This window comes from Etheostoma spectabile, unplaced genomic scaffold, assembly GCF_008692095.1.
Source record: "Etheostoma spectabile isolate EspeVRDwgs_2016 unplaced genomic scaffold, UIUC_Espe_1.0 scaffold00008495, whole genome shotgun sequence".
NCBI lineage: Eukaryota > Metazoa > Chordata > Actinopteri > Perciformes > Percidae > Etheostoma > Etheostoma spectabile.
The window spans coordinates 3,496-28,833 of NW_022603598.1; the positions used below are offsets into that span (position 1 = coordinate 3,496).

The 25,338-nt window shown below is 42.3% G+C and overlaps 1 protein-coding gene across 16 annotated transcripts; it reads left to right on the forward strand.

Annotated features, from left to right (window-relative positions):
- The first annotated feature begins 1,245 nt into the window (after nucleotides 1–1,245).
- On the forward strand, nucleotides 1,246–21,934 carry LOC116678877 (NACHT, LRR and PYD domains-containing protein 12). 16 transcript variants are annotated; one of them, XM_032508608.1, is made up of 18 exons: nucleotides 1,246–1,429; nucleotides 2,906–3,008; nucleotides 3,222–3,329; nucleotides 3,909–4,019; nucleotides 4,289–4,396; nucleotides 4,640–4,718; nucleotides 4,895–5,123; nucleotides 5,260–7,060; nucleotides 7,166–7,339; nucleotides 7,433–7,606; nucleotides 7,703–7,876; nucleotides 8,800–8,973; nucleotides 9,068–9,241; nucleotides 10,246–10,419; nucleotides 17,376–17,549; nucleotides 18,805–18,978; nucleotides 20,214–20,260; nucleotides 21,635–21,788. In XM_032508608.1, exons 2-18 carry the CDS (start codon nucleotides 2,920–2,922, stop codon nucleotides 21,706–21,708), a joined length of 4,038 nt encoding a protein of 1,345 aa, XP_032364499.1. In that variant the 5' UTR covers nucleotides 1,246–1,429; nucleotides 2,906–2,919; the 3' UTR covers nucleotides 21,709–21,788. The 16 variants fall into 16 exon arrangements, with proteins under 16 accessions (XP_032364499.1, XP_032364503.1, XP_032364504.1 ...); XM_032508612.1 differs by lacking the exons at nucleotides 17,376–17,549; nucleotides 18,805–18,978; nucleotides 20,214–20,260; nucleotides 21,635–21,788 and adding exons at nucleotides 10,813–10,859; nucleotides 13,044–13,222; nucleotides 21,812–21,934; XM_032508613.1 differs by lacking the exons at nucleotides 17,376–17,549; nucleotides 18,805–18,978; nucleotides 20,214–20,260 and adding exons at nucleotides 10,813–10,859; nucleotides 13,044–13,114 and having other exon boundaries at nucleotides 21,705–21,755.
- Nucleotides 21,935–25,338: the final 3,404 nt, after the last annotated feature.

Sequence of the window (25,338 nt, forward strand, 5' to 3'; positions counted from 1 at the left end):
CGGCAGCATGTCCCCCCCCCCCGTTCCCTTTCAAGCCTACAGATGGCAATAAGGACTCCTGATGCTATAACACAACTTGTACACTTATGATTAGCTCCTACTTAATAATAATAATAAATTGAATTTGTATAGCGCTTTTCCCGAGCTCAAAGTCGCTTGACAGTGTTTAATAACAAAAAAATAAATAAATAAATAAATAAATAAAAAACTAAGGATAGGCAGAACAGAAAGATGGGTCTTCAGACGGGACTGAAAAATGGTGAGGGACTCAGAGATGCGGATCTCATGGGGGAGGGAGTTCCAGAGCCTTGGAGCTGCCCTGGAAAAGGCTCGGTCCCCAAAACTGCGGAGCTTTGACTTGGGGACATAGAGGAGACCGGCTGTGGTGGATCTGAGGGCCCGTGAAGGTTGGTAGGGGGAGAGGAGGACAGTGAGGTATGACGGGGCAAGGTGGTGGATGGCTTTGTAGGTGAGGACCAGGATCTTGTATGTGATCCGGTGAGAGATGGGAAGCCAGTGGAGCTGTTTTAGGACCGGAGTGATGTGGTGCCAGGATGTGGAGCGGGTGATGAGTCGTGCAGCTGAGTTCTGAACCAGTTGGAGCCTTTTGATGGAGGTTGAGCTGATGCCGAGGAGTAGTGAGTTGCAATAGTCGAGTCCTGAGGAGATGAAGGCGTGAATAAGTCTTTCGGCAGCAGAGGGAGTGAGTGAGGGTCTGATTTTAGCAATATTTCGAAGGTGAAAGAAGGAGGTTTTGATGACTTGACGGATGTGAGGCCCGAGGGAGAGGGTTGAATCAAAAATTGATTGATTGATTGTGGGGGGAGTTGGTGCTGAGGTAGATCTGGGTGTCATCGGCATAACAGTGGAAGTTCAGGTTGAAATGGCGGAGTATCTGACCAAGGTGGAGGAGGTAGATGATGAAAAGAAGGGGGCCGAGTACGTGCCTATATAATGTTACTTATATAATGTTAACTTATTCATATATAAATATCATATACATTTATATATTTCAGTACTTTTATCTAACATTTTCAGCTCATTATATATTATTATCCCTTGTTATTTGATAATATATATGATTCTAGATGAATTTATATTTATTTTATGTCACCCGGAGGCCACTTGGAGAGATACCTGCTGCTGTACAAGCTGCTGATCTTTAGCTCATTAGATGGTCAGTTAGCTCCATCTAGTGGACAGATAGTAGAACTCCATCATCTGATGGGGGACTGGCTCTGGGAACAGGTTGGACTGGTTCTGACGTCTCTCTGACTCTGAAGTTATGAACTGGGACGGCGTCTTCACATCAAATGCACATCGACTTCAGGACTGACGAGGGACAACGAGCAGCTTCTTGTCTCCCAGTGTCTCCTGGACACATGAAGGAGGACCGGGTCTGGAAACTGACCTGAAGAGACTTCAGCAGGTGAGAATCTGACCAGAGGAGTCTGGAAATGTTTGATGAACAGAATCCCTTTGATTCAATCTGTTGGACTGGACAGAAGAACAGTTTCTTTCTGGGTTGTTCTTCAGATTTGTCTCGATAGACTATGATCCAGATGAGTGTCCATCTGAGTTAAAGGAGAGTGGTTGGAGAAGGATTAGCATGTCTTACTGTTGCTAGTTCTCAGGTCACAACAACAGCACAACGTCATCTGAGTTCACATCAGTGGAAAAACTGGTCGGACCGCTCTGATCCACTTGATCCAACACCCAGTAGTACTTTGACACGGAGTTGTTTGTACTTGTACTGCAGTACAGAATGAGCATAAGATCATTGTGTACTGCAGTAAAAGTACCGACATGATGAGATTGTCTTTGTGGTGCGTTCAGGTGTAAGCTCCATTTGATGTTTGGAGCAGTTTTATATGATGCTGCAGTGATTCTTTTCTTTATTGATCAACCTGCTGATTATTTCTTTGTGTTTTAAGGAAGCACAGGTTCAGTTATTAGCTATTATCAGTGGTATTTCATCAATATTAGTAAAGTTATGAAAATGTATATCTTCATCACTTTATCAAATTTAATAAATAATCAACGCATTTATTTATCTTTAGCAATACTGATCAATAAGTAATAATCCTTTTGTCATACTCCGGTGTGTGCGTGTATGTGTGTGTGTGTGTGTGCGTGTGTGTGTGTGTGTGTGTGTGTGTGTGTGTGTGTGTGTGTGTGTGTGTGTGTGTGTGTGTGTGTGTGTGTGTGTGTGTGAGAATGAGGAAGATGACAACGTAACTACGCTGGTGGCTACACCACAATAAAAACAGGGCGTGTCCAAACAGCTCTGATCAACTTGGCCGTGGGACATTTGATCTAAAACCCAGTAGTACTTTGACACTGAGTTGTGTGTACTTTTACTGCAGTACAGAGTTCCTGTATGATCATTCTGGACTGCAGTAAAAGTACCAACACATGACTTTGTTAGTACAAGTTAAAGTTCTGCCTTGACATTGTTACTTTGGTAAAAGGAGACAAAGTTACAGAGTGCATTAACGTGTGTGTGTGTGTGTGTGTGTGTGTGTGTGTGTGTGTGTGTGTGTGTGTGTGTGTGTGTGTGTGTGTGTGTGTGTGTGTGTGTGTGTGTGTGTGTAAGAGAGGGTGTGTCTGTGTAAAATGCAGGGCGTGTCAGAACTGGTCCGACAGCTTGGTACATTTAATGGAACTAAAACACAGACATGTCCAACACTAGACAGACTTGGTTTGACTGAAAGCTGTTTACACAGTCCATGTGTCCACTGTCCCAGAGACTCCGAGTCCTTCATGGACCTGCTCAGGATGCCTGATGGAAAGAGCTGACTCACTGTTTTCTACAGCATCTGGGACATGTTGGAGAGGAATGAGAGACTAATGTGTCCTGTGATGAAAAGGTTGTCATAGTAACAGAGGTGATGTCTCCCAGCAGGTGTGGACTCTGCTATGAGTCAGTGTGAGGACAGCGAGGAGGGACCCCCTCCCTCTAAAACCACTCTGTGGGGGGACCATGACAGCCAGACCAAAGCTCAGAGGTGAGATGATGATGGACTCTTCTCCATGTTAGAGCTCAGCACTCACATCACTCCTCCATCAGGATTCCCTCTCAATATCTAGTTAATAAGAACTTCTTACTGGAATACGCAGCAAAGAGACAACCACTGCTTATCTACTGACATGAGACGCCATCTTTCATCACATTACATTTTGGTGAATAGTAACTCATCCACGGTCTTTGTTTGTATCAGGATGCAGCAGCAGAAACCTGGACCTGGACCCAGCTGTGTGTCCATGAAGAGTGACCGGTCTATGTATCGTCCTATTGACTTTAAAGATGGACAAGCTGCTGATGGAAGGTAAGAATTTAAAAGTGAACTTTGTTATTACCTGACTCTCTCAGAGCTTCATAGTCGGGGTTTGTTGATGCCACATAATGTGGTTTTGATCTGATGCCCAGTGATACCAGGACCAGGACCAGCAGCCAGCTCTGAACTGCCAAACACCTTTCTTACCACGGCTGGAAGTCTGTTTTCAGGAACATGAGTTGATTCATTTTTGTTTTTTTAAATGCCTACAATCATAATTAATCTTTGGGCTTTGGAAGGATATCAAGTCCAAGTGAAATCACAAGTCCTTGTTGTTGAGGTTTTGATTTAGTGAACTTGAGTCTAAAGTCCTCAGACTCATGTTGAGTCAAAGTGACGTGAGCTTCTGCTTCAGAGTGCAGCACTAAGAGAAGTTACATGTTCACAACATGGTCTACTCTGAGACAGATCCATTTAATATTCATCCTCACGCTAACTCTCAAATAAACTTATATATATTATTGATTAATAAAACAGATCATTAACTGTTAAAATAAACTTCAAAACTAATTATTATTAATTACAGTGCAAGCTGATTAAGATCTACTTTTGTCTCTTTGTTTGTATTAGTCTGCAGCAAAGACCTGAACCAGGACCTGGACCCAGCTGTGTGTCCATGAAGAGTGACTGGTCTATGGATCGTCCTATTAACTTTAAAGATGGACAAGCAGCTGATGGAAGGTAATAATTTGAAAATGAACTTTGTTATTATCTGACTCTCCTGAGAAGAAGAATCCAGACTTGGTCCAGAGCTCCGTAGTCTGTTGTAGGACTCAACGATATAATGTGTCAGCAGTGACATCACAGTGTACACCTCCTGTATTAATGAATTAATAATGAACTTCTTACTTTATTAGTCAACAAAGAGTCAACGACTGAGATGAGACGGCATCTTTCATCAGATTACATTTTGATTACAGTTACTGATCCACGGTCTTTGTTTGTATCAGGATGCAGCAGCAGAAACCTGGACCTGGACCCAGCTGTGTGTCCATGAAGAGTGACCGGTCTATGGATCGTCCTATTGACTTTAAAGATGGACAAGCTGTTGATGAAAAGTAATAATTTATAACTGAACTTTGTTATTACCTGTCTCTCTCAGAGCTTTGTGGTCTAGGTTTGACATAATGTGGTTTTAATCTGTTGCCCAGAACCAGAACCACCAGACAGCTTAGCACCATTAGAGTCCACCCCACAGCACTGATAACAATGCCCAAACAAGAGACACAGTTTCCATGTTGTCATCATCAGGACTGTGCACAGATCATTAAATGTTCTTAAACTTGATGTTTTCTCTACAGAGTTCACCAGGAGAGCTCAGAGGGCCTCGGTGGTCAGTCTGACCTGCAGCAGCAAACAGACCTGGACTCCATATTTATGGTGTGTACATATTAAAAGAATATTTTCATTATTATCTACAGATTAAATGATAAACTACCATTCAGATCCCAATAGTCTCCATGCTGCTCTTTTCAAACCAGCAGGCCTTCAGACTGAGAGATGAATCACATGTTGAGTTCTTTAAACTAAATGTTGACTTTATCATTCTGGTCCAGCTGCTGGAGGAGAACATCGTCACTTTTGTAAAGAACGAGCTGAAGAAGATTCAGAAGGTTCTACGTCCAGATTACCCAGAATGCCTAGAGAGTGAGAGGGAGGATAAGGAGGTTTTGGAGGGTGAAGATGAAGAGCAGAGGAGGAGGAGCAGAGAAGCATTTCTGAAGATCACACTGCACTTCCTGAGGAGAATGAAGCAGGAGGAGCTGGCTGACCGTCTGCAGAGCAGTAAGAGGATTTTAACACATTTAAAAATGGGACATTTACTAATGTCAGAAAAAATGCATTAAAATATATACTTATTATTTGAATGTTGAAATATGTTCTTTGACTTATTGATTTTTCTTGTTGTGTGTTCATTCAGGAAGTCATTCTGGAGTTTGTCAGCGTAAACTCAAGACTAACCAGAAGATAAAGTTCCAGTGTGTGTTTGAGGGGATTGCTAAAGCAGGAAACCCAACCGTTCTGTATCAGATGTTCACAGAGATCTACATCATGGAGGGAGGGGCTGCAGGGGTCAATGAAGAACATGAGGTCAGACAGATTGAAACAGCATCCAGGAAACCAGACAGACCAGAAACAATAATCAGATGTGAAGACATCTTTAAAGCCCCACCTGGAAGAGATGAACCAATCAGAACCGTGATGACAAAGGGAGTGGCTGGCATCGGGAAAACAGTCTTAACACAGAAGTTCACTCTGGACTGGGCTGAAGGCAAAGCCAACCAGGACATCCAGTTCATATTCCCATTCACCTTCAGAGAGCTGAATGTGCTGAAAGAGAGAAAGTTCAGCTTGGTAGAACTTGTTGATTACTTCTTTAGTGAAACCAAAGAAGCAGGAATCAGCAGGTTTGAAGAGGTCCAGGTTGTCTTCATCTTTGACGGTCTGGATGAGTGTCGACTTCCTCTGGACTTCCTCAACACTGAGATCCTGACTGATGTCACAGAGTCCACCTCAGTGGGTGTGCTGCTGACAAACCTCATCAGGGGGAATCTGCTTCCCTCTGCTCGCCTCTGGATAACCACACGACCTGCAGCAGCCAATCAGATCCCTGCTGAGTATGTTGACATGGTGACAGAGGTCAGAGGATTCACTGACCTACAGAAGGAGGATTATTTCAGTAAGAGATACAGAGACAAGAAGCAGGCCAGCAAAATCATCTCCCACATCAAGACATCACGAAGCCTCCACATCATGTGCCACATCCCAGTCTTCTGCTGGATCACTGCTACAGTTCTGGAGAAGGTGTTGGAGACCAGAGAGGGAGGAGAGTTGCCCAAGACCCTGACTGAGATGTACATCCACTTCCTGGTGGTTCAGTCCAAACTGAACGTTAAATATCATGGGAAATCTGAGGTAGATCAACACTGGAGTCCAGAGTCCAGGAAGATGATTGAGTCTCTGGGAAAACTGGCTTTTGAGCAGCTGCAGACGGGCAACCTGATCTTCTATGAATCAGACCTGACAGAGTGTGGCATCGATATCAGAGCAGCATCAGTGTACTCAGGAGTGTTCACACAGATCTTTAAAGAGGAGAGTGGACTGTACCAGGACAAGGTGTTCTGCTTCGTCCATCTGAGTGTTCAGGAGTTCCTGGCTGCTCTTCATGTCCATCTGACCTTCACCAACTCTGGACTCAACCTGCTGGCAGAAGAACAAACAACCTCCCGGCTATCTAAAGTCTTCAGAGTCAAACCTAAATTAAACCATCTCCATCAGAGTGCTGTAGACAAGGCCTTACAGAGTCCAAATGGACACCTGGACTTGTTCCTCCGCTTTCTCCTGGGTCTTTCACTAGAGACCAATCAGACTCTCCTACGAGGTTTTATGACACAGACCGGAAGTAGCTCAAAGACCAAAAAGGAAACAGTCAAGTACATTAAGACAAAGATCAGTGAGAATCTGTCTGCAGAGAGAAGCATCAATCTGTTCCACTGTCTGAATGAACTGAATGATGGTTCTCTAGTGGAGGAGATCCAACAGTCCCTGAGTTCAGGAAGTCTCTCCACAGATAAACTGTCTCCTGCTCAGTGGTCAGCTCTGGTCTTCATCTTACTGTCATCAGAAGAAGATCTGGACTTGTTTGACCTGAAGAAATACTCTGCTTCAGAGGAGGCTCTTCTGAGGCTGCTGCCAGTGGTCAAAGCCTCCAACAAAGCTCTGTACGTGCACACACATCTATTCAGATTTAAATAGTTTTGCTTTAGTTCTAATTTGTAAATGTTTGCTTGAAGCTTTATTCTTATGCATTGCTGATTCCTTTTCAGGCTGAAAGACTGTAACCTGTCAAAGAGAAGCTGTGAAGCTCTGTCCTCAGTTCTCAGCTCCCAGTCCTCTAGTCTGAGAGAGCTGGACCTGAGTAACAACGACCTGCAGGATTCAGGAGTGGACCTGGTGTTGGCTGGACTAAAGAGTCCACACTGCAGACTGGAAACTCTCAGGTTGGTGTTCAGTTAAATAAAAAGTATCACCCTCTGAGTTGTTATTTTCCTCCTGTTAATTATTGGATTGACTTTTTATTGAATCCCTTTCAGGCTGAGTGGCTGTGAACTTTCAGAGAGAAGCTATGAAGCTCTGTCTTCAGTTCTCAGCTCCCAGTCCTCCAATCTGAGAGAGCTGGACCTGAGTAACAACGGCCTGCAAAATTCAGGAGTGAAGCATCTGTCCTCTGGATTGGAGAGTCCAAACTGCAGACTGGAAACTCTCAGGTTGGTGCTCAGTTCTTTGAAAATGATGATCCTCTAAGTTCTTATTTTTCTTCATATATTAATTATTGGATTGACTTTTTATTGAATCCCTTTCAGGCTGAGTGGCTGTGAACTTTCAGAGAGAAGCTGTGAAGCTCTGTCCTCAGTTCTCAGCTCCCAGTCCTCTAGTCTGAGAGACCTGGACCTGAGTAACAACAACCTGCAGGATTCAGGAGTGAAGCATCTGTCCTCTGGATTGAAGAGTCCACACTGCAGACTGGAAACTCTCAGGTTGGTGCTCAGCTATTTGAAAATGATGAAATGAACCTCAACAGTGTTTCCCACATATTACAAAACAATATGTGGTGCGCGGTGTTCGACCAGGGGGTGGGGGGAATACCTATTTCCGTACAAATTACTCATCAAAAAATGAGGAGGACACGCTTTTGGATGCTGTTCTCCTCTAGTACTCTTTCTTCAATGCCAAACAAATCTATCTCTTTCTCTCCCTGACCCTGTCTTTCTCCTTGAGCAGCACTGGTTGAAGGCTGAAAATATTGTAAACAAATTAATAACATAACTAATTACACTGGTCGGACTGTTCAGCTCTGGTTCAGACTTGCTGGTCCTCATCCTCAACACGTGCCTTTTCAGTCACAGAAAATACTTTTCAATACTCATCTGGATTGAAATGACATAACATAAATCTATAATAAGTTTATTTGATTCACAGCTGCTACGTAGTATTTTGACCTTGACAACCCAACTACATTTTACCGCAAACATGAGGCTAGTTAACTTTCTAAAGCAGGCGCAATCTCTTGTTTGGTAAGAGTCGGATCGGGACCCCAACAATAACACACTGACAACATTGTATTAATATAATCTGAGCTCCGGCGGCAGCGTCTCTTCCCCCGGGCAGGAACACAGCTTCACCTCGCTGCTGCACCGGTCCCCGCTGATCCAGATGGGACCAGCCAAAGACAGAGTGGTGATAGAAAGGATCTTCCACGTAGTCCAGAAGTTCCTGTATGATGATTTCGGCAGGAAGTTCCACTGCATTTGCCGGCAGACAGAGAGAAGCTACAGCGGGGCTGTAGTATTAATTCTGTGGCTCAGCACCACAAAATAGTATGTTTGGGAAAAACTGCTTGACATTGTTAATTTCTTCATATATTAATTATTAGATGGCCCTTCTATCTAATCTGTTTTAGGTTAAGTGGCTGTAAGCTGTCAAAGAAAAGCTGTGAAGCTCTGTCCTCAGTTCTCAGCTCCCAGTCCTCTAGTCTTAGAGAGCTGGAGCTGAGTAACAATGACCTGCAGGATTTAGGAGTGAAGCTGGTGTTAGCTGGACTAAAGAGTCCACACTGCAGACTGGAAACTCTCAGGTTGGTGTTCACTTAAATAAAGAGTATTACCCTCTGAGTGGTTATTTTCTTCCTATGCTCTATATTAGATTGACTTTTTATTGAATCTCTTCAGGCTGAGTGGATGTAACCTGTCAGAGAGAAGCTGTGAAGCTCTGTCCTCAGTTCTCAGCTCCCAGTCCTCTAGTCTGAGAGAGCTGGACCTGAGTAACAACAATCTGCAGGATTCAGGAGTGGAGCTGATGTCTCCTGGACTGAAGAGTCCACACTGCAGACTGGAAACTCTCAGGTTGGTGTTCAGTTAGGACCTAAGTAACAATTACATTTAAAACAACATTGTGTAACATTCATAGATTTTTTGATTTGTGCTCCTACAGTTTCACAGTAATTTACTTCTACACTGCTGTCATAAATATCGATACCTCTAAAGTGCATTTGTTATGATTACATTACTTCTAATCTAATTCTAGCGGGTCAACAACTCTGCTAACAGAGCCAATGACACAAGACATAACAAGCCAGCTAATATTACTTAATAGTCCCACAACAAGAAGGCCAGCTGGCTGTCCTGCCCTTTGTTATTTTGTGAAACTCTCTGCAACGACTAAAAGCCAGTCAGAGTTGTCTGGCTGCAGCTCGGCTGAGGAAGGCTCAAGCCGATGTGACGGTCCCCTTTGTGACAGTCTCACTACGTTGTGTATGTGGATCTGCATCTGCGGAAACTCTTATTTTTAACAAAAGTATGACAATACATGTCTTACAATACCTTGTCTCTCTCACAGTAAGATGTACAATCAAGTAAAATAAAAACTTAACTTCTAAGTCCTTTCTGCTGTATAAAAACACAGTATATGAAATAGTATATTGTCGCAATACAAAATAGGCTACATTTAGCATTCAGCTCTGAACCTAAAATTAGTGATTCTCTAATTGTGCTGGGTTTTTACAGGCAGCTTCAACAACAGCAGAACGGAGCGATCAATCAATTTACTTGTGCTTTAGATTGTAATAACTGCAAAACAATTAGAAACATGGTTTATTTCTCTCTCTCTCTTTCTCTCTCTCTCGCTCTCTTTAATGGATGATGAAAATTTCAAGTAGCTACACAACATTAGTTCTTGTTGTATACAGCTGGACTGTAAAGCCCCGCCCATTTCTAGAACTCAAAGTAATTGTTAAGTATTGCACCCGGGAGATGGCCCAAGTCGTACCTGAATTGTTATGACCATGTGTGTGTGTGTGTGTGTGTGTGTGTGTGTGTGTGTGTGTGTGTGTGTGTGTGTGTGTGTGTAGTCTCTCAGGCTGTATGATCTCAGAGGAAGGCTGTACTTCTCTGGCGTCAGCTCTGAGCTCCAACCCCTCCCATCTGAGAGAGCTGGACCTGAGCTACAATCATCCAGGAGACTCAGGAGTGAAGCGGCTTTCTGCTTTACTGGAGGATCCAAACTGCAGACTGGACACTCTCAGGTATGGACGGATGTCACTAACTGAGAAACTCTGGTTAATGTTCAATGGAGGATCTAAGTGAAGGTGAATTACTGGGGTTCTCAATCTTATAACACAAATACAAATATTTATTCAAAGTCAGAGGTCTGGAAAGTACGGTGGCCCTGAAGTGCAAATCACAACAGCAAATAGAAAAATACAACAACAAATAAGGAAACTCAACGGCATTAACTTCTACCTGAAAGGTGTAACCACACCGTGACAGCTTTAGCAGCATTGCCCTGACTTTGACTTGAACAAGCTGCAGAGTCCACGTAGTCTCACTCCGTCTCATTTCACAATATGATGGTTAAACCTTCAATTATCCACAGCCCTGGAGTATGAAGTGGATTGTGTCTTTGTGTCTTCCTGCAGGGTGGACCATGGTGGACCACAGAGACTGAGACCTGGTCTGAGGAAGTGTGAGTGTGTTTTAAGTTTGCTCTAAGAGAACTCAGCTGTGTGTTACACTAGTTTAACCCCTTCCTGGCGCTGGAAGTATAATATGAGATGAGGTTACTTATTATGGTGAATTGGCTAAATCTCCCTTTACCAGTGAATGTTGTTATTATAGGCATAGGTAACTATAAAGAAATAATCAACAAACAATAGACATACTTAATAGCTAAATCTCCCTGTAGTGACAATCTATCCACAAATAATGCCACTGGGTGAAATCTGAAGCCCTTTCCAACTCTTGCTGTTGCAAACAATGAGGTCCGCCGTCATCGTACCATTACTCCTTTATTGTACAATCATTTTTGATAAAAGCACATACAAAAAGACTGACTTGAGTAAATAAAAGCCAAGAACGACGAGATCTCAAAACATTACTCTTACACAGAGGTTGAAAAACTGTGTGGCTTCCTAGATCCAGATTCCCCATCCATCTCACCTGTGATTCCCTTTACAATCTCTAATTAACACCCATAAACAGGTGCGCAGGTGACGTAACAAACAACCATTTATGCAAACCTCCCGCACACACACACACACACACACACACACTACACACATAACAAACATATATAGCCAAATTGGCCATTACACTCCCTTTACCAGTGAATGTTGTTATTATAGGCATAGGTAACTATAAAGAAATAATCAACAACCAATAACACGGTGCCTCCACTGTGGAACTACTTAACTCACTATGAGCTATATCGGTATTTCAAAAGTGAAAAACATGTAATGTCTGCAACACTGCTTTAAACTCCCATATTTAATGAAAGGTTTCCACCCTTAAGATCAACGTGCAACCTAGCTAACAGGTGAAGAACACACCAACATCACTAACTAATTTACTTTAAATGTGAATAACTGTAGACCAATAACAGGCTTAAGTGAACAAGTCGTCAAGTAAGTGCAATATCAGTTATACGACTTCCAGTTCTCAAAGACGTACACACACAATCTCAGCTGATTATCCTCCGGACAGCTGGTCTCTTTTTCATTTCTCTCACTTTTTTCTCGCGGTGTGTGGCGCTATTCCCCGACATGACCACCTCTTGTACAAAACTAAAGTAACGAGCCAATTTTATAAAATGCAAGGAGTAGAAAGTACCGATATTTGCGTTAAAATGTAAGTAGTGGAAGTAAAAAGTCGCCACAAAAATAAACAGTAAGATAAAGTAAAAATGTCAGAAAAATCTACTTGAGTACAAAGTTACTTCCCATCTCTGCTGTCTGAAGACCCAGCAGAGTTTAAAGCAGAGTTTAAAGCAGGATTATTGCTTATTATTATTATTATTGATTATTATTATAATGCTTATTGTATTTACCCTGTAATGAACTGAAACACCATGTATTAATGTAGTAAACAGTATAAAATACTTTATTTATATTTATTTAACAGTATTTGTGTAGGTCCCTACACTTGATTTCTAGATTTTCTTGCCTGAAGTACGAAGATATATTTTCTTCCTTTCAGGAAAGATGTTAGGATTTAATTAATTAATTTAAAATCCACAAACAGAACAAACTGAACACGTTGATCCAACAGAACTAATAAATACATAAATACATGAATCAACAGTAGAGCCAACAGAAAGCTAACTTTGGTTCTTTATATTTTATTCACACATAATTTGTGTTCAAGTAACCTTCAGTTTTCTTCTCTGGGTGTTTTTAATAAATAAGCGTTGAAAAAACAGTTTCTCCCTGATGGGAGACCTGGTATCAGATATACCACACAGACACAAACATACCATAAATCCTCATTTTTCATCCATAAACTGGTATTTCTATAAGTGAACATCAGCTAATAGCAGTTTTAGAAAGCAGATGGTTCAGAGCTGCTTTGTGCTGCAGTAGAAGAAGATGGGACAGTTTTATTAGTGAGACTTTATTCAGTTGATGTTTCTAGATTTGGATCATCAGCTGTCCTCATCGGGTCAACACGAGGACAAGAAGCTGGACATTGTTGACATGTTGACTCTCATGTTCAGGAACTCTTCATGTTGGTAGAACTGGATTGTTAAACATCACTCACAGCTGAATATCAAATCAACGTTTGAAGGGTTTTCTTTCAGTTCTTGTCAGTAAAGTTGTTAATAAATGATCAGATGATAACCTGCAGCTGTATTGTGTCTTGTTCTCTCCATCAGATGTCTGTGAACTGGAACTGGACACAAACACAGTACACAGAAGACTCAAACTGTCTGACAACAACAGGAAGGTGATACAGGTGGAGGAGGATCAGTCATATCCTGATCATCCAGACAGATTTGACTGCTGGTATCAGCTGCTGTGTAGAGATGGTCTGACTGGTCGCTGTTACTGGGAGGTCCAGAGGAGAGGAAAGGTTTATATATCAGTGAGTTACAGAGGAATCAGAAGGAAAGGAGACAGTATAGACTGTTTGTTTGGATGTAATGATCATTCCTGGAGTCTGGTCTGCTCTGATGAACATGGTTACTCTGTCAGGCACAATAACAGAGAAACAGTCCTCACGTCCTGCTCTGTCTCTAACAGAGTAGCAGTGTATGTGGACGTTCCTGCTGGCTCTCTGTCCTTCTACACAGTCTCCTCTGACTCACTGATCCACCTCCACACCTTCAACACCACATTCACTCAGCCTCTCTATCCTGGGTTTTGGGTCGGCTCTGGTTCCTCAGTGTCTCTGTGTCCTCTGCAGGACTGAGAGTCTCTCCTGTGGACAGAAACACTGACTGAAGACCAGCTGCTGAAATCAAAGTTCAGTCTGTTCACCATCACACACACTCTGCACTGTGAAGCAGATCTCAGACTCAAACACAACAACATTCATCTGATTTCATCTCTGGTTATCAACATTTGAACTGTTTGACTAAAACACTTCATGATATGTCACATCTCAAAAATAATCAACTGTTATTGGTCACTATTATGTCCTTTATATTTTAAATCATATTGTAATATATTTAAAATGTGGAAAACAAATGTTTCTATAAACAATCATCATATAGTCTAATGTTTCTAAATGCTTCAAATAAAATCTATACGTTTCATCATTGATACACCCCTCCTCCCAAAAAAAAGTCAAAGGTATAACTACTGGGGGGGGGGGGCAGTAGCTCAGTCCGTAGGGAGTTGGGTCGGCTGATTTATTCATCTGACTTGTAGAATAACGTCAATGATCGACTTGTTTTAAATGTCGGGGAATGTGGAACAACTTAATGCAAAATGAGTTCAATAAAACAAGGCCACATGCTGATTATTTGATGATGTATTCTTCCTGTTGTGTCTGTGTTTCAACTCCTAATTAAAAGGTAAAGTTTCTGTCCACTACTTTTACTTTAGTGTAAATAATCACTACTTTTAGCGTGTATAGAGCAGCATATCTCCACATGTAAATGGGTGAATTAAGAGTTACTTCAACCAGACCAGAGAGGTGATTGTTGGAACAGTGGAAAGATGAACCAAGACGGCTTTTGATTTTGTGTCTGTCTACTTTATTAACATTTAAATGCGTACGTTATATTTAGTTATTTATCTTTATACTTACACATTTTTTAAATATTTAAGTGCTGTACATTATTTAATACTCCAGTAAAGTACAAGTACCTGGAGTTAAGTCCAGTTGTTGAGTACTTGTCCCCAGTCCCAGTCCACCTCTACCTGGTTCATTAAGTGATGTGGAGCTGTTGTTCCCCTCCTGGCCTCCAGGCGGCGGCCTTCTTTCATTCTGGACTTTATTCTGAAAAACCCTGACCCTTGGAGGAAACCGGAAGTCTCGCTGCTTCACCGTGATCTCGGGCCGTTCTGCATCAGGCCAGCAGAATCATCTCCCACATCAAGACATCACGAAGCCTCCACATCATGTGCCACATCCCAGTCTTCTGCTGGACCACTGCTACAGTTCTGGAGAAGGTGTTGAAGACCAGAGAGGGAGGACAGCTGCCCAAGACCCTGACTGAGATGTACATCCACTTCCTGGTGGTTCAGTCCAAACTGAATGTTAAATATCATGGGAAATCCGAGATAGATCAACAAGGGAGTCCAGAGAGCAGGAAGATGATCAAGTCTCTGGGAAAACTGGCTTTTGAGCAGCTGCAGAAAGGCAACCTGATCTTCTATGAGTCAGACCTGACAGAGTGTGGCATCGATATCAGAGCAGCATCAGTGTACTCAGGAGTGTTCACACAGATCTTTAAAGAGGAGAGAGGACTGTACCAGGACAAGGTGTTCTGCTTCGTCCATCTGAGTGTTCAGGAGTTCCTGGCTGCTCTTCATGTCCATCTGACCTTCACCAACTCTGGAGTCAACCTGCTGGCAGAAGAACAAACAACCTCCCGGCTGTCTAAAGTCTTCAGAAAAACCCTTAAACTCAAACATCTCCATCAGAGTGTTGTTGACAAGGCCTTACAGAGTCCAAATGGACACCTGGACTTGTTTCTCCGCTTCCTCCTGGGTATTTCACTGCAGACCAATCAGAGACACCTACAAGGTCTGATGACACAGACCGGAAGTAGCTCACAGACCAAAAAGGAAACAGTCAAGTACATCAAGACGAAGATTAGTGAGAATCTGTCTGCCGAGAGAAGCATCAATCTGTTCCACTGTCTGAATGAACTGAATGATGGTTCTCTAGTGGAGGAGATCCAACAGTCCCTGAGATCAGGAAGTCTCTCCACAGATAAACTGTCTCCTGCTCAGTGGTCAGCTCTGGTCTTCATCTTACTGTCTTCAGAAGAAGATCTGGACGTGTTTGACCTGAAGAAATACTCTGCTTCAGAGGAGGCTCTTCTGAGGCTGCTGCCAGTGGTCAAAGCCTCCAACAAAGCTCTGTACGTGCACACACAACTATTCAGATTAAATGCAGTTTTATATAATTAGAATTTGTTTTTGTTTGATTGAAGCTGTGTTCTTATGCATTGCTGATTCCCTTTCAGGCTGAGTGGATGTAACCTGTCAGAGAGAAGCTGTGAAGCTCTGTCCTCAGTTCTCAGCTCCCAGTCCTCTAGTCTGAGAGACCTGGACCTGAGTAACAACAACCTGCAGGATTCAGGAGTGGAGCTGATGTCTCCTGGACTGAAGAGTCCACACTGCAGACTGGAAACTCTCAGGTTGGTGCTCAGCTATTTGAAAATGATGAAATGAACCTAAACAGTGTTTCCCAAATTTTACAAAGCAATATGTTGCGTGCAGCATCTGACCGGGGGTGTGGAGAATACTTATGTCCGTAAAAATTGAGGAGGACACGATGTTAGATGCTGTCCTCCTCTCCTACTCTTTCTTCAATGCTTAACAAATCTATCTCTTTCTCTCCCTGACCCTGTCTTTCTCCTTGAGCAGCACTGGTTGAAGGCTGAAAATATTGTAAACAAATTAACCCTCTGGAACCGAGAAGATCGTGTATGAGCAACAACAGCACCTCTGATTCATATTTTAATAACCATTTTTAATTATAATATAATTTTAATATTTAATAACCATAAAAGATAGAAACTTACTGATCTTTGCGGCTAAAAGCTAACGAGTTAGCGGTCACGTCTTCCCGGTCTTTCTAGCCTCTACTGGTGATTTTCTATCCAGCCTCAAACTTGTGTCCTTTTTCAGGGTCGTTGAGCTTTAAATCCAAACTGTTACATCCAAGATTTATCCACTTGACTTCCATAATTCGGGGGGGCAGTAGCTCAGTCCGTAGGGAGTTGGGTTGGGAACCGGAGGGTCACTGGTTCCCCATATGGACCAAAAAGTACTGAGTGTGGATTGGTGGCTGGAGAGATGCCACTTCCCCTCCTGGGCACTGCCAGGTGCTCTTGAGCAAGGAACCGTACCCCCCCAACCGCTCAGGGCGCTGGTTCAGCTGGCAGCCCCCCCCACTCTGACATCTCTCCATTAGTGCATGCATAGGTCCTGAGCATGTGTGTGTATTTCAGGCCTGTGTGTGATTACTAGCAAAGTGTGTACACAGAGTGCAAATTGTAATTTCCCCACTGGGTTATTAGAAAGACAACCCAGTGGGGAATTTAACTGGGTTATATTCTAATAACCCAGTTAGTCCTGAAAAAGATTACATTCATATCTTGACTGTAGACAACAGGGTTGATGTTTTACAAGCTTTTTTACAAAATGAGTCCTGAACTGTAAAAACGTAAAAAAGGTTTCAGAGGGTAAATAACATAACTAGTTACATGGGTTGGACTGTTCAGCTCTGTTTCAGACTGGCTGGTCCTCATCCTCAACACGTGTCTTTTCAGTCACAGAAAATACTTTTCAATAATCACCTGGATTGAAGCAGCAAACATTCAGTGTCAGAGTAAAGAAATGACATAACATTATCTATAATAAGTTTATTTGATTCATAGCTGCTACATAGAGAAGTTACAGCGGGGCTGTAGTATTAATTGTGTGGCTCATCGCCACAACATAGTCTGTTTGGAAAACACCACGCTAACTTGTTTATTTCTTTGTATATTAATGTTTGAAAGGCCTTTCCATTGAACCTCTTTCAGACTGAGTGGCTGTAACCTGTCAGAGAGAAGCTGTGAAGCTCTGTCCTCGGTTCTCAGCTCCCAGTCCTCTATTCTGAGAGACCTGGACCTGAGTAACAACAACCTGCAGGATTCAGGAGTGGAGCTGATGTTTCCTGGACTGAAGAGTCCACATTGCAGACTGGAGATTCTTAGGTTGGTGTTCAGTTAGGACCTAAGTAACAATTACATTTAAAACAACATTGTGTAACATTCATAGATTTTTTTATTTGTGCTCCTACAGTTTCACAGTAATTTACTTCACACTGCAGACTGGAAACTCTCAGGTTGGTGCTCAGGACCTGAGCAACTTTAAATTTAAAGCAACATTCTGCATCATTTATGTTTTTTTTTATTTGTGTCCCTACAGTTTCACAGTAATTTACCTCTACGCTGTTGTCATAAATATTGATACTTCTACATGTACATTTGTTATGATTAGATTACTTTTAATCTAAATCTAGCGGGTCAACAACTCTGCTAACAGAGCCAAAGACCCAAGACATAACAAGCCAGCTAATATTACTTAATAGTCCCACAACAAGAAGGCCAGCTGGCTGTCCTGCCCTTTGTTATTTTGTGAAACTCTCTGCAACGACTAAAAGCCAGTCAGAGTTGTCTGGCTGCAGCTCGGCTGAGGAAGACTCAAGCTGATGTGACGGTCCCCTTTGTGACAGTCTCACTACGTTGTCTATGTGGATCTGCATCTGCATATGGGGAAACCAGACCGAATCAGGATAGACATGTCCACATCACAGACAGAGACATAGAAGCCCCCAGCAGTAATCTGGAGTTCTAATCCTTATTAAACTGTGATTGTATAGTGGAAATTGTTATTTTAAACTAAAGTATGACAATACATGTCTCACAATACCTTGTCTCTGTCACAGTAAGATATACAATAAAATAAAATAAAAACTCAGCTTCTAAGGCCATTCTGCTGTATAAAAATACAATATATGAAATAGTATAGTGGCGCAATACAAAATAGGCTACATTTAGCATTCCGCTCTGAGCCTAAAATTAGTGATTCACTAATTGTGCTGGGTTTTTACAGGCAGCTTCAACAACAGCAGAACGGAGCGATCAATCAATTTATTTGTGCTTTAGAATGTAAAAACTGCAAAACAATTAGAAACATTGTTTATTTCTCTCTCTCTCTCTCTCTCTACTGATATGAATTAATTAATTTTCACGTAGCTACACAACATTAGTTCTTGTTGTGTACAGCTGGACTGTAAAGCCCCGCCCATTTCTAGCACTCAAAGTAATTGTTAAGTATTGCTCTTGGGAGATGGCTCAAGTCATATTTTGTTGTCATGACCAACTGTGTGTTGTGTGTGTGTGTGTGTGTGTGTGTGTGTGTGTGTGTGTGTGTGTCTGTGTGTGTGTGTTGTGTGTGTGTGGGTAGTGTCTCAGGCTGTATGATCTCAGAGGAAGGCTGTACTTCTCTGGCCTCAGCTCTGAGCTCCAACCCCTCCCATCTGAGAGTGCTGGACCTGAGCTACAATCATCCAGGAGACTCAGGAGTGAAGCGGCTTTCTGCTTTACTGGAGGATCCAGACTGCAGACTGGACACTCTCAGGTATGGATGGACCGAGACTGAATTTTATTTATTTGTTGTCACTAACTGAGAAACTCTGGTTAATTGAGGTTCTAAGTGAATGTGTATTGGCCCTGAAGTGCAAAACACAGCAGCAAATAAGAAAACACAACATCATTACATTCATGTTTTCAAAATAGGTGCTTTTCTTGTTGTGATTTGCACCACCGTAGAGATTCATTTGGCGTTAGGCAAGGCAGCTTTATTTATGTAGCTTGTTTCAGAGTGTCAGTCAAAGTGCTTTACAAAAAAACAGTTAAAAAATAAAAAACAGATAAAACACAAGAAATAACAAAAAAATCAAATCAAATTCTTTTTTTTCTCTCACAGGAACACACCAGAGTTAAGCAATGCCTCAGACCATTTTAGCGTCTCAAATTTAAAATAATAATAATTGTGTTCACATTGTTCCTAGTCAACTTTTGTAGAGATACAGCTGGAATTCAGTAACAATACCACTTATACTTAATACTTTTATGCAACATACATTAAAATTGAGTACACACTTTTTTTCAAGTTTTCAAGCAATACAGGTAGCTCAAATCGGGTAACAGTACCAAACGGGACCTTTTTGCGCAGTTTACTTTTCTTTGACTAAATAATTTAATTAAATTGGAAAGATAAACCTAACCTATTTACATGTCATTTAATTAGACATTTTACACACCAAACTAAATAAAACCCCTCCAGACCTCCAGCCTGTCAGTCTGTCACCAGGGCATAGAGAACGCTGTTGTCATGTCTCAGAGTAAAGCCGCCTACACATGAGGGGGGGGGGGCAGAACCCCTCTGGACCACCCGCTCCATTGATTTCCTACGGGGGGGGGCAGTGGTGTCGCTTTGATCTGCACTCAAAGTTCAAATTACTTCAACTTTACCTAGTTGCCGCTGACCTTTGGTACGGGCACCAATGAGATAATGGCATGTTGTTACCTAGCAACAGGAAGTAGCTTCCTTGCCACCCTTAATGACGTTTACCTGCGCTGTGCTTTGCTCTGCGTCCTACCTAGCGGTGTGCAGAGAGCAGATTGCGTATCATGTGTAGGAGCTTAAGTGTAACCACACCGTGACAGCTTTAGCAGCATGCCCTGACTTTGACTTGAACAAGCTGCAGCGTCCACGTAGTCTCACTCCGTCTCATTTCACAATATGATGTTAACCTTCAATTATCACAGCCTGGAGTATGAAGTGGATTGTGTCTTTGTTTCTTCCTGCAGGGTGGACCATGGTGGACCACAGAGACTGAGACCTGGTGTGAGGAAGTGTGAGTGTGTTTTAAGTTTGCTCTAAGAGAACTCAGCTGTGTGTTACACTAGTTTAACCCCTCCTGGTGCTGGAAGTATAATATGAGATGAGGTTACTTATTATGGTGAATTGGCTAAATCTCCCTTACCAGTGAATGTGTTATTATAGGCATAGGTAACTATAAAGAAATAATCAACAACCAATAACACGGTGCCTCCACTGTGGAACTACTTAACTCACTATGAGCTATATCGGTATTTCAAAAGTGAAAAAACATGTCGTCTGCAACACTGCTTTAAACTCCATATTTAATGAAAGGTTTCCACCCTGCTGGGTTAGCCTGAAGAAGACCAGCAGAGTCTAAAGTAGAGTCTAAAGCCGAGTTTAAAGCCGAGTTTAAGCAAAGTTGAGGAAATTAGATTTTTTTTACTGACTGAAACATTGAGCAACCGCATAGCCACAGTCCTCCAGTGAAGTTTCTCCTTAACACAGCTGTTAAAAATTGCGGAAATTACATTATTTTTACTTCAGTATTTTTAAATTTTTTCTGCACCTGCCACAAGGTGGGATGTACACACAATTATTTTTATATCGGTAGTAAAGTAGGTAAAATTAAATTTTTAGGACAGCCAGGTTTCTGAAAGATGTTAGGATTAATTAACTAATTTTAAAATCCACGAACAGAAACAAACTGAACACGTTGACCAACTGAACTAATAAATACATAAATACATGAATCAACAGTCGAGCCACAGAAAGATAACTTTGGTTCTTTATTTCTTATTCACACATAAGTTGTGTTCAGTTTTCTTCTCTGGATGTTTTTAATAAATAAGCGTTGAAAAACACCCAGTCCATGAACACAACACGGCATCATTAATGTCCCAAAGATGTTTTAAAGGTGAATAAAGTGAGTTTGAGGTAGATTATCTCCAGTTCCAGTTCCTCCCTGATGGGAGACCTGGTATCAGATATACCACACAGACACAAACATACCATAAATCCTCATTTTTCATCCATAACTGGTATTTCTATAACTGAACATCAGCTAATAGCAGTTTTAGAAAGCAGATGGTTCAGAGCTGCTTGTGCTGCAGTAGAAGAAGATGGGACACAGTTTTATTAGTGAGACTTTATTCAGTTGATGTTTCTAGATTTGGATCATCAGCTGTCCTCATCGGGTCAACACACGAGGACAAGAAGTGGACATTGTTGACATGTTGACTTCCTGTTCAGGAACTCTTCATGTTGGTAGAACTGGATTGTTAAACATCACTCACAGCTGAATATCAAATCAACGTTTGAAGGGTTTTCTTTCAGTTATTGTCAGTAAAGTTGTTAATAAATGATCAGATGAAACCTCAGCTGTATTGTGTCTTGTTCTCTCCATCAGATGTCTGTGAACTGGAACTGGACACAAACCAGTACAACAGAAGACTCAAACTGTCTGACAACAACAGGAGGTGACACGTGTGAAGGAGGATCAGGTCATATCCTGATCATCCAGACAGATTTGCATCTGGCGTCAGCTGCTGGTGTAGAGATGGTCTGACTGGTCGCTGTATGGGAGGTCGAGAGGAGAGGAAAGGGTTGATATATCAGTGAGTTACAGAGGAATCAGAAGGAAAGGAGACAGTAGAGACTGTGTGTTTGGATATAATGATCATTCCTGGAGACTGTTCTGCTCTGATGAAGTGGTTACTTCTGTCTGGAACAATAACAGAAGAACAGACCTCACGTCCTGCTCTGTCTCTAACAGAGTAGCAGTAGCAGTGTATGTGGACGTTCCTGCTGGCTCTCTGGTCCTTCTACACAGTCTCCTCTGACTCACTGATCCACCTCCACACCTTCAACACCACATTCACTCAGCCTCTCTATCCTGGGTTTGGGGCTTCTCTGGTTCCTCAGTGTCTCTGTTGTCCTCTGCAGGACTGAGAGTCTCTCTGTGGACAGAAACACTGACTGAAGACCAGCTGCTGAAATCAAAGTTCAGTCTGTTCACCATCACACACACTCTGCACTGTGAAGCAGATCTGAGACTCAAACACAACACATTCATCTGATTTCATCTCTGGTTATCAACATTTGAACTGTTTGACTAAAACACTCATGATATGTCCACATCTCAAAATTAATCAACTGTTATTGGTCACTATTATGTCCTTTATATTTAAATCATATTGTAATATATTTAAAATTTAGAAAACAATGTTTCTATAAAACAATCATCATATAGTCTAATGTTTCTAAATGCTTTTAATAAAATCTATACGTTCATCATTTGTTCATTGATCATATCATGATTGACAAATTATGGGATGGATCCCTACAGAGAGAGCCTTTAGTTAAAGAGTAAGATCCATTTAGCTTAACATGAAACAGAAATCACCACCACCAACCACCAGACTCCATGTAAATATCACTACTTTAGCGTGTATAGAGCAGCATATCTCCACCAGAACTCCATGTAAATAATCACTACTTTTAGCGTGTATAGAGCAGCATATCTCCACCAGACTCCATGTAAATAATCACTACTTTTAGCGTGTATAGAGCAGCATATCTCCACCAGACTCCATGTAAATAATCCTACTTTAGCATGTATAGAGCAGCATATCTCCACCAGACTCCATGTAAATAATCACTACTTTTAGCGTGTATAGAGCAGCATATCTCCACAGACTCCATGTAAATAATCACTACTTTTAGTGTGTATAGAGCAGCATAGCTCCACCAGACTCCATGTAAATATCCTACTTTTAGTGTGTATAGAGCAGCATATCTCCACCAGACTCCATGTAAATAATCACTACTTTTAGCGTGTATAGAGCAGCATATCTCCACCAGACTCCCTGTAAATAATCACTACTTTTAGCGTGTATAGAGCAGCATATCTCACCAGACTCCATGTAAATAATCACTACTTTTACGTGTATAGAGCAGCATATCTCCACCAGACTCCATGTAAATAATCACTACTTTTAGCGTGTATAGAGCAGCATATCTCCACCAGACTCCATGTAAATAATCACTACTTTTAGCGTGTATAGAGCAGCATATCTCACCAGACTCCATGTAAATAATCACTACTTTTAGTGTGGTATAGAGCAGCATATCTCCACCAGACTCCATGTAAATAATCACTACTTTTAGTGTGTATAGAGCAGCATATCTCCACGACTCCATGTAAATAATCACTACTTTTAGCGTGTATAGAGCAGCATATCTCCACCAGACTCCATGTAAATAATCACTACTTTTAGTGTGTATAGTGCAGCATATCTCCACCAGACTCCATGTAAATAATCACTACTTTTAGGTGTATAGAGCAGCATATTCCACATTTATTTCAGCTTGAATGTGTGATACACCCTTAAGGGAAACATAATAACCAGCGTAGCGTTTAGTACGAATTCATATTTTATGGTAAGCAATATTAACGTAGCGGGGGAACAAAGAAAGCGGAACAATGTGCGGGTCTCGGTACACCCGGGGCCAGGTGACGGACACTTTCCTCCTCTTTGGAGACGAGGATGGCGGTTTGTTTCCTCTCTCCCTGATGCCGTATTCAGCTTTCCAGGTCGGTACTCGGTAACTATGACAACAGCCGGTTTCCTTCTGCCGTGTGTGTGGGGGCTGAAGCTGTGGGGGGGGTAGTATGGAGGTTATGATGGGGAAAGGCGAGCTAAAGAGCCGCGTTTGGAACCGCGGGAACGGCTTGGTAAAAATAGAGCTCGCGGCTAGCTAATGGCGGTTTTCCACTGCGTGGTATCTACTCTACTCGCCTTTTTGGTTTTCCATAAGAGAGAAGTCCCGGGACCTGCTACCAGTACTTTATGTAGTACTAGATAAAGGACCTGCTACCAGGTACTTTATGTAGTACTAGATAAAGGACCTGCTACCAGGTACTTTATGTAGTACTAGATAAAGGACCTGCTACCAGGTACTTTATGTAGTACTAGATAAAGGACCTGCTACCAGGTACTTTATGTAGTACTAGATAAAGGACCTGCTACCAGGTACTTTATGTAGTACTAGATAAAGGACCTGCTACCAGGTACTTTATGTAGTACTAGATAAAGGACCTGCTACCAGGTACTTTATGTAGTACTACCTCAGTCGAGGTTCCCAGCGAGCTGAGGCGACACCAGAAGGGGACGTAGGAACCGCAGGACGCTGATTGGTCGGATCACCGCGTTGTTAGCAACAAGAACCTTTAAAAAAAAAAAAAAATCTAGCCAGACACCGAGAGATTATCTCCTCTCTGCACTATTCACTGTTCAACTGTTCAGATTAGGGCTGTTAGGGCTGTTAGGGGCTACTAGGGCTGTTAGGGGCTACTAGGGGCTGGGCTGTTAGGGGCTGTTAGGGGCTGTTAGGGGCTACTAGGGGCGTTGGGGCTGTTAGGGGCTGTTAGGGGCTGTTAGGGGCTACTAGGGGCTGTTAGGGGCTGTTAGGGGCTGTTAGGGGCTACTAGGGGCTATAGGGGCTGTTAGGGGCTGTTAGGGGCTGTTAGGGGCTACTAGGGGCTATTAGGGGCTGTTAGGGGCTGTTAGGGGCTTTTGCATGTTGTCTACTATTGCACACTGTTCCTTTAAAAAAACAAGACAAACATATCAAAGAAAAGTTTTTATTTAGCTTTTCAAGTAGTGCATCAAACCTCCTGTACATCCCGGTCTTCTTCCTCTGCACCCTGTAACGGCGTACCCCCCCCCCCACCCCCCCCCCCCCCCCCCCCCCCCCCCCCCCCGCTGGCTGTCCCGATGCATCCCAGTCGTTGTCATAAACCAGACTCTCATAAAAATTATACGAAGCACCGCAGACCAGAACCAGAACCAGAGATCAGAACCAGAACCAGAGACCAGAACCAGAGATCAGAACCAGAACCAGAACCAGAGATCGTGCATCGAACGCCCACCGGACGGTCTGCGGCGGCGATTTCACAAAGCGTGAATGATCTGAAACACAAACAGCAGACCTGTTTTGGTGTGTAACCATGGTTACTAAAGTTCCTGTACTTTATTTAGCGTATAGTAAATACTGACTGGGACCTGAACACATGCAGATGTTAGCTAACGTTACGGAAACTTAACTTAC

Bases quoted from the DNA above. Each gene is read 5' to 3' on its own strand.
- LOC116678877 (XM_032508602.1), top strand. From the start codon at position 2,920: ATGAGTCAGTGTGAGGACAGCGAGGAGGGACCCCCTCCCTCTAAAACC. The intron at 3,330-3,908 runs GTAAGAATTTAA...TGTTTGTATTAG, and splicing joins GGACAAGCTGCTGATGGAAG to TCTGCAGCAAAGACCTGAAC. The intron at 7,607-7,702 runs GTTGGTGCTCAG...AATCCCTTTCAG, and splicing joins TGCAGACTGGAAACTCTCAG to GCTGAGTGGCTGTGAACTTT.